General features: G+C 56.9%; 1 protein-coding gene across 1 annotated transcript; it reads right to left on the reverse strand.

Moving 5' to 3' along the window:
* Nucleotides 1-279: 279 nt before the first annotated feature.
* On the reverse strand, nt 280-8,219 carry N4BP3 (NEDD4 binding protein 3). The gene is made up of 5 exons (XM_080924308.1): nt 8,074-8,219; nt 3,300-3,647; nt 2,538-3,050; nt 1,700-1,954; nt 280-1,583 (listed from the first exon to the last, which is right to left on the reverse strand). Exons 2-5 carry the CDS (start codon nt 3,615-3,617, stop codon nt 1,056-1,058), a joined length of 1,614 nt encoding a protein of 537 aa, XP_080780434.1. The 5' UTR covers nt 3,618-3,647; nt 8,074-8,219; the 3' UTR covers nt 280-1,055.
* Nucleotides 8,220-8,995: the final 776 nt, after the last annotated feature.

Here is an 8,995-nt window from a genome sequence, read left to right on the forward strand (position 1 = left end):
ACATCGTCCCTAATCCAAGGGGAATAAAGCCCACAGGATGCACGCTACTGCTAAGGCACCCTATTGAGGGCTTCAGGGGACCTGGGATCAGTTTTAGCTGGAAGCAGAGATTTAAAAGGTGAGCTTTGAGGCCAGGAAAGGAATGACTTTCCCTAGACCTTTCTAGATCACAAACCAGATCTAATGCGAGATGAAATATCCCACAGGTCTCCACTGCTTCTAGAAATGACCAGTTCCTGTGCCTGCCTCTGGTCCCCACAGCCTGGGGGGAAGGGCACACCACAGCTGGCGGTGGCAGAGCCCACGGGAGCTTTTATGCTACAGAGGAAGCTGTCTTAAGCTGGCTCCAAACCCAGCAGCTGCCTGGGCACCCAGGGTCTAGACATTCCACCCGAAAAACACTTCGTGTTCTGCAAATGCCTGTCGACCGATCCTTTTGTTTCCCAGGTATTGTTTCTTCTCAAATATCCGATGGTGTGGAAGAAAGCGGTTGCAGCCCACACAGCAGCTAAGGACTGTGGGGTATGGAAGCAAGGAATGGCTTTCCTCCCTTCTCCAACACAGAAGACCAGAGACTGCAACAGGGTGTATTCCTTCCATGACCGTGAACTTAGAAGGAACTACAGCCAAGCCTGGGACACTGATCATCCAGGAGCCTCTGGGATCCTCATAGAAAATGTGCTTTTTATTCCAGAGGAGGCCAATCTTCCCGCCCCTGGCTCCTTCCACGGGGGAGGACCTCAGAGGCCAGGTCACCAGCCACCCTTCCTTCTCTCCTGCCCTTCTGCATCTTGGGGCTGAAGCTTCATGGCTCCAATCTACTTTACTGGGCCACACCCACTGTTGGGAGCAGGGCTAGGCCCTCCTCCCTGGGTGTGGTTCTCGGCTAGCAGGCACCCTACCCGTCCCATGGCCCGCTGGAGCCCTCCACTGGGTGGGCGTCCCATCCCTGAACTGGCCTCTACAGATTCTGCCCCAGACCAGTGCAAGGGAGGAGCCTGCCACCTCAGGCTATCTTCTGACAGTGTGCCTGCTGTCAGCACACTTGGCTAGCCTCAGATCTTGGAGGACTCCAGCCGGGGACTCCAGGATGTAGGGGGCTCCCGCAGCACCCGCAGCTCATGTTCAAGTGCCTGGTTCCGGCGGTACATGTCCATGTAGCTCCCTTGGATTTCTCGCTGGTAGCGCAGCACCCTCTCTTTTTCCTCCTGCCAAGTCTGCCTCTCTTGCTCGAAGCGCAGAGCCTGCTCCTGGCCACGAAGGCGTTCTTGGAGCAGCTCTGCCCTCAGCTGCTCGGCCCCTTCTCTGGCTTCACTGCCTCCTGCCTCCCCCAGCAGTCCCCTGCTCTTGCAATCGTCCGTCTCACAGCTGCCCGGGGCTTCCTCCCGAGGTGCCTGCTCTTGCAGGCTGCGCACTGCCTCCCGCAGCCGGGCTAGCTCAGCATCCTGAGCCTGGGCTTGTGCCCGGCTGCCCCGAAGTTGCGTCTTCAGACTGAAGATCTCTGCCAGCTTCTGTGCCAGCTCCGCCTGGGCTTCCCGAAGCTGCTGTTTCAACAGACTGATCTCTGCAGTCTTCTGGCACACCTGAGGGTGGGGGGGGGGAAGAGACAAACCCTGAGCAAGGGCCAAGCACTGTAGGACACAAGAGCCAACTACTTAATGGGATCAGGACAATGAGACAGACAGCGATCGTGTCCTACCTCCCATCGGGCTTCTTCCTCTGGCCGGGCATTGGGGTCAGCCTCCATGGGGGGACCAGAGGTCCGAGGCTCTGGGGCCAGGCCCTGCAGAGCCCGCAGCTCCTTGCGCAGGCGCCGCTGCTCCTGTTGGGCCATAAACAGCTGCAGCTGGAGGTTACGTTCGCTGCGCTCAGCTTTCTGGGCCACCTCATGAAGCCGGTCCACATACAGGCGCTTCAGCTCGGACAACCACAACCGCTGGCGCTCCTCAAGCACCTGCGGAGGGGAAGGGGAACTGGTTAGCAGCGGGCACAGCCTCGCTCAGGTTTCCATACGTGGCCTGCCCAATAACAATGTTCATGTGCCCAGAGCCTGCCACCATTAATGTCTTATGCACCTGGGCCACAGAACCCATGGTCCGGACCACATGTGCTTCATACCCAAAGAGACTCTCCACAGTGTCCCTCACAGAAACAGTCTCCCTCCTTCTTACACAATTCCCAGGCAGGACCAAAGGGACATGGAATTCCTGCAAGTAGTTGAAGGATAGTTCAGGCTAACCGTCTCTTTCTTTTAGTGATGAGATTTGAACTTAGGGCCTCACTCATGCTCTACCACTGGGTTATACTGCCAGTTTACAGGTGTTTTTTTGTTTGATGTTTTCTCTCTTTAAGAGAAAAGATCTGGTCTCTGGTCTCATCCTCTGCTGCCTCTACCCACAACCGGCCCCCGATATCATCCTGTGCTTAGGCCTTGCTCACGGATTGTCCCTACACCAAGTTATGCCAGATGTCAGAGATGAATCTGGCCCATATACCAATGCAAGGAACAAACCACTCCAGGGCAGGGGCTCCCTCACCTGAGTAAAGGGGCTAGAAACATCCTGGTCACCGAGGTCCCTCTTGAGTCCCTCACAGGTCTCAGGCAACACGGCGACCTCTTCAGTAGTGGGGCAGGAGAACTCATAGGGGGGAGGTGGCTCGGGCAGGCAGCTCAGTACTGCCAGGGGTCCAGATTCCTTGGGGCTCCTTGAAGCACGGTCCAGGGAGCCTCCAAGGTGATTAATGTGGCCCAAGGAGGAGCTGAAGGGGTTGGGGCCAGTCCCTGGACTTCGGCCAAAACTACCCCCGCTGGAAGAGTCCGATAGGCTGGGCTCGGGGCCACCTTCATCTAGGCTGAGAGCGTGAAGCAACTGTGCACGGGCTTGACTGGCCCGAGGCCCAGGGCTCAGGGGTGGGTGACAGGCCAGAGTGTGCAGGCTGCCATTGCTTCGCCACAACTTCTGGCCCTTGTGGGCTGCCAGGCTCTGCATGGACAGGAAACCTTTCCCCGTTCCCACAGGAGGCTTGAACACAGAAGGGCGGATTCGGCACTGTTAGGAAGAGAATGTAGGCGTGAGCAAGGTTGAGTTGGCCACTTTTTTCTGCCTACCAGATGTTCCCGAAGACTCTACAGAATCCCCTCTGAGAATACAGGGTACATATCACCTGAGGCAGTGGTCAGCTTCCAACTCCTCACACCTCAGCCTGCCCCATCTTTTGGTCAAGTGTCCCCCAGCTAGCTAACCATCCCAGCATCACAGTCTCTGAGTTAGGCCCAATCCCCTGTAATGCAGATTCACCTTGTCAAAGCGACCCCGCTCAGGCAGGGAGGTCTTGCTGAAGTCACCAGCCCGAGGATGCTCCCGGTAGTAGAGGGTGGTATAGTCTGGCTCGTTCCGAGGGGCTCGCTTGGTGGTCTTGCCATCCTTCTTCGGGAGATGCAGGTAGCTGAAGAACTCTCGCTGTCCCAAGCCTTTCCGGAGCAGCCCGTCAGGCTGTCGGGAGCTCCGGGACCCCGCCAGTGCCGCCCGAAGTTCCTCAGGGGAAAAGTCCTGCCGTTCCAGCAGGCTGCCTACGCTGCCCATGGCAATGCCAGCAGGGCCTGAGGCTGTGGCCATGAAGGTTCAACAGGGCACAGGCAGCTGATTCTGGGAATGAGAAGGCTCCATTAGCGGCAGATGGGCACTCAGTACCCACGTTCCCAGATGCACTAAAACCAGACACTTGCCATCTGTTAGCTCCCCGCTCTGCCCAGGCCCTTCAGAAGCAGATATGTGTGAACAGAATAGGACTCGTGGATGGCGAGAGAAAGGGTACATCGACTACCGTGTCAGACTTAAGTCTACAGAAAAGGAAACGGGACTTCCATGGGAACACCGAAAGGAACAGCTCCCAGATAGGGGTCTGAAACGGAGTGTGGAGGCAGGGCGGGAAGGCGAGGCCCTCAAGTAGTAGGACAAGGGCCCTCTTCCTAGAAATGAGCCAGAAAAGGGCGGAGGATAGCTCAGGTTTTGTCTGACCCATGAGCTCGCTTATTTCCGACAGCTTCTCAACCTAATTTGTGGAATGGGGGTGGGGGGAGGAGCAAGAACAGTGAACTGGAATGCAGGAGGACCGTCCTTCTCTGGCTTCTCTAAGTGGGAAACCTCTCTTCCCTCAAAGAGTCAGAGGTCCCCCAAGGAAACATCTGGAGTGGGTGAGGTTGGGGGCAGACGGGATATAGTGAGAAGGATACAAACAGGAAGGGCCCAGGGGGAGGAAGGATAGTGAGACACACAGGAAGGGCCCAAGGGGAGGAACAATGGCTTCTGTTTCCGGAACAGGTGTCCAGGTCTAGCCAGCGATGGGAGGCAGAGGAAGGAGAGACAGCCAGGCTTTGTAATGCCACCGTGTTCTCTTATTAGGTACCACAGCCCGGTTCACAGAACCTGGGCTGGAAGCTGGCAGCTTGTGACCTTAGCCAAGCCTAGCCCGCATGAGCCTTGCCTACTTCAGGAGCAGGAAAGCAAAGATGAAAGCATTCGTCACATAGGGATGCTGAGAGGAAGGGGTAAGATGTGACTGAGTATGTAGTTCAGGTCTGGCCTGAAGCCACAGTCAACATAACACCCAAAGCTGAGTTTAACCATTCACTCCTGCTCTAGACCAAGAGACCAGGCTTCTGAACTGTCTCCCACGTGTTCTGGAGCCCAGCTCTCAGGAGACTGGTGTGTGCCACACCCACTGCCCAGCAGTTTGCACCTACCGGCAGTGAATGGCACCTTTTCTGCTTTCCACCCACACACAGCTGCTCCCAATGCCAGGCAGATGTCTGGCAGGCAGGCTGCATCTGGGAGTACCCACCACCACCCACCCAATATGCTTCCGGGACACCCACTCCCACCCTAAACAATGGTGGTTAGGAGGCTCCATCCACAACCGTTTCCTGGTTTTGTGTTTGTGAAAGACAAAGCGGTCTCTGGGAGAGGGAGGGCAGCCTGGTCTCCACCCCCACTCTAGGCCAACTCTACCCTAGGCGATACATAACTGCAGTGGCCCACTCCTGAATACCACAACACTCAAGGTGGGGTGCAAGTCTGACTTTGGACACCCAGCCCAGCCCCATATGAACAGTCAGACCCTTCTAGGGCTATCACAAGCTATGTAAATTCAAGAGATTCAGCCAGGTTAAGGGACTAACTGGAGCTGGGGCTCTTGCAGTCATGTGGCACTTTGCAGGAGTCTCAAGGAGACTATGGCTTCAGTGTCCCTCCTTAAATCATTTAGTCCTTTGTTTATTGTTTATTCACCTTGGGTTTTTGGGACAGAGCTGAGATTAGAAGTACATGCCACTACCACCTGGCTCAGTATCCCTTTAAAAAAGGTAAGCTCTTGGAGACTCAAAAAGATGGAATGACCTGCCTAAGGTCACAAAATTTGTCAGGATGAGGACTCATGGAATCTTAATACCAGGGCTGCCAAGTGTCTAGGAGGGCTCAGGATGTTGCCCACAATCAAAAGAATTAGGACTGGGTCACTTTGTCTCCCCATCCAGCCTCGCCTCGCCTTGAGAAGCCCACTCACCATCACTGCTTGTGAAATATTCTGTTGCTACTCAAGGAAAGAGATCTAGTCTCTAGCCATCTGTCTCCCTTCCCAGTCACCTCTGTCAGGATAACTGACAAAAAGGCAATGGGGGAGAAACGGCTTTGTGAACTGTTAAGTCCTGTGTGCCCAATACACTTACCACACCCCAAACACACAGACCTCACTTTCCCCCGTGCAGACACTCGATCGCAGTCTCCTGAGAGACAACAGACTCTCTGTGGTACCCACTAAAGGGTCTCAGGTCTCGGGGATGAGCCAGTGTAGCCATGAACCAAACTGTGCAAATGGCCTCATACAGAAAACAGTGTGGGAGTATAGGTCCCGTAGGCAAATGTATGTTCCGAGATCAGAGTGAGGACAGTCGTGTCCAACAGCGGACAAAATGGCTTATACAAGGTCACCCACCATCCACCCACCTAGACCAGGTCTCATGGAGCAATGTATGCTCCACCTGCCCGGCTGAGGCCACCCCAGGTCTCAGTCTGGAAATAAACCCTCTTCCTAAAGAACCCAACCTACCTCTGCCCCTCCCCCAACACGCACATTCCTTCCTTCCCGTTGCTTAGGAGCCTTGGGATTGCCTGCCCAGGCCAGGGCAGCTGTGCAGGCTCTTTGGCCTGTGATTTGGTGGGGGGTGGAGGAGAGAGCTTGCAAGAGCCTCACACCCCCTGGGAGACCAGAGTAGGGCAGAAAGTGGGGGATTTCTACCAAATGCCAGAGCTGTACTGCCGCAGTTAGGGGTGCCTATCTTAATGCCCAGGGCTCTGTAGGGAGCAGAATATACACCATTACTCAGCTGGCCACAGCAGCTCCCCTTCATTCCCTTCTCCCTCTGCCCCCAAGATTAGCCAGCAGTACAGAAAGCCTCAGGTAGTGGTACACAGTGATACAGTGTGGGGGACCCCACACCAGACTCTGGATACCTCTTGGAAACACACCGAGGAGGTGAAATGGGTTGTTTTTGCTCCACCAGAGGAAACAGGAGCCCAGGAGGTAAAATGTTGTGACCAAGGTCACGTTCAGCTGTATGGGAGGAAGTGTCCTGGCTCCCCTAGACAGCTTTCACTGCATTTCCTTCAGGTTGGGGGACCTCATCCCCCATGTGGCAGGAGTTACAGTTCAAACTAAACAGCCATTAGTCCCTCCAGAGTGCCCCAGGGGAGGGTCACACCACCTGCTGGGGGGGGGGGAATCAGCCCTTCTAAGGGGTGTGTCTGCAGCTGCCACAGAAGAATGACACTGGAATGTCCCAACTCCAAAAATGGGGACAGCCTGAGAGGCGATGGGGGCGGCTGGCATGCCCTGCCCCCTCGAGAGAATTATCCACATTTGCTCTGTGTGCGGTACTCCGTGGTTTCTGACCTCTTCTATGTCATAATGTCACGTCGTCTCCACGATAGTCGGTGGAGCACGGCATAAAGAGCCCTGTCTACACATAGGGAAACTGAGGCTTGAAAGAAGGAATTCCACGCTGAAAGAAGATCCCACGCTAAGGACCAATCTGAATTCCCACAGTAAAGCCCCTCTAGACTACACCCAGTTGTCCCAGCTAGGGGTCACCTTCCACCAGCGTACTCTGTCTGTGTAGCCTGCCCAGCCCCCATGCTTGTTTCTCCCAAGGGCATCTACAGCTAGGCTGGGCGGGATGGAACTTAAACCCCCTCCCAGGGATCTCTCCAGCCCGCCCTGGGGAAAGAGGTAAGAAGAAATAGTGGAAGTGGTACTTGTTTAGGGACACTGAGCTCAGGAAACTGCTAGAGGCGGTGTCGGGAGCTGGCTGGTCGCTTTCATTCACAGTCTTGCACATACACACCCACACGCAGCCAGTCGGCGGAGAAGCCCTGCTAGTGAGAGCCTGGGAGGAGGTCCAGGAGGGCCTCCCCGGAACCTCTGCTCCCGCCCAAGGGCAACCATGCCCAATCTGTACCTTTGGGGTGGGTATGTCCCAAGCCCCCATCTTAATACAGTTAAGAGTCCTTACTTTTGTCAAAGGCTAAAGTAAGGGCTGGGACTGAGTCCCAGACCTCGGGACGTCCCCTATTCGCAGGCCCCCAGTTAAGGACCAGACCCGGTAGGGGGCTGAGGCAGGAAGAGGGTACCCTGAGGGCGAGGGAAGGTGAGCGAAGACAGGTTGGCCATCCCGGTGGATCTGCGCCCAGGAAGGCTGTGGAGGAAGCGAGGAATCCCAGAACTACCGGAGGCCCTTCGAGCTACCCAGGGGGCGGGGTGGGGTGCACGTCTCCCGCCCGCCGTCTGTGAGGCCTGCTTAGAGCTGGTGCAGGGGGCTGGGGCCGAGGTCAGACTCCTGCGCCAAGCGCGCCTGCCCCTCCTAGCTGCGGTGCGGGGGTCGGGGCGATGCTCCACAGAAAGCGCATTTACAGGTCAGCCTCGTGCGCGGGAGCAGAGGACACCAGGGCGCTCACAGCATCCTGCCACTCCCCGCCCGGTGTCCGAGAACGACCTCAACGACCCACCCTGCCCACTTACCATGCTGGCGCCGTGGATCCCAGGGAGCGCTGCAGTCCCCAGCTCGGTCTCGAACCTTTCTCTTCCCAGGCTCTTCGGGCACGCGCGGGAACCGGATCGGCGGGCAGAGGACGCACTGGGCGACACTCGTCGGCTGGCCCCAGAGACGGAGGGAAAACCCGGCCTGACTCACTCGCGCGGCGCGAGCCCCAGCGCCCAGCCCGGCCCCCGGATGTGGGGGGCGGGAACCAGCACCGCCCCCGAGCGACCTGAGCCCCGCCCGGGTTCGCGGGTGCTGCGGGGCCGGGTCCCCACCGCTAGCTGAGCGCGGGGCAGTGGCCACCCCGGTGCGCGCTCGCTCGCGTGCAGCAGCTCCGCAGACCCCGGCCGGGACGAGGCTCTAGAGCGCGCGCCGCCCGGCTGCTCCTCCTCCTCCAGCTCCCGGCCTCGCCCGCCTCACCCGGTTTCCTTCCAGAACCAGCTTTCAAACTGGCTTGCTGGGATGGGTTGGTCAGGTCTCTGCCGCCTCTTTCTCAGGTAAGCGCCACTTCCCTCGTTTGAGAATAAACCCAAGAAGCGCTCTGAGAGCCGAAGAGGTGTAGTCTGCGTCTGCGGTGGTTAGTCGCTGGACTTCTATTTCGGAGGGAGGTTGGTTTGCCTCTGCAGCCCTAGTTCTAGGGGCGGCAGGTTCAGATGCCTTTAGGGGCCAGACTGATAGTGTAAGTGAGTCATGAGGGTTGAGTAAGACTGTAGCGGGGACGGAAACAGAAGCCTGGACACCTAAACGAGTTCAAGATCAAGATCAAGACGTTATAAACACCTTTTCTTCCTTAAAAGTTAAACATAGATGGGGATGGGGTGGGGCTGGGTGGGGTGGGGAGGGGAGGGGTGGGAAGGGTTGTGAAGGGAGAGATGGCTTAGTGATTAAGAGTACTAGCAGAGA

This window comes from Micromys minutus (assembly GCF_963924665.1).
Source record: "Micromys minutus genome assembly, chromosome: 10".
Taxonomy (NCBI): Eukaryota; Metazoa; Chordata; class Mammalia; order Rodentia; family Muridae; genus Micromys; species Micromys minutus.

Excerpts from the sequence above, each read along its gene's own strand:
- N4BP3 (XM_080924308.1), bottom strand. The coding sequence starts at position 3,617 with ATGGCCACAGCCTCAGGCCCTGCTGGCATTGCCATGGGCAGCGTAGGC. Across the intron at positions 3,051-3,299 it reads AGCGGGGTCGCTTTGACAAG|TGCCGAATCCGCCCTTCTGT; the intron begins GTGAATCTGCAT and ends TCTTCCTAACAG. Across the intron at positions 1,584-1,699 it reads AGGAAGAAGCCCGATGGGAG|GTGTGCCAGAAGACTGCAGA; the intron begins GTAGGACACGAT and ends CCCCACCCTCAG.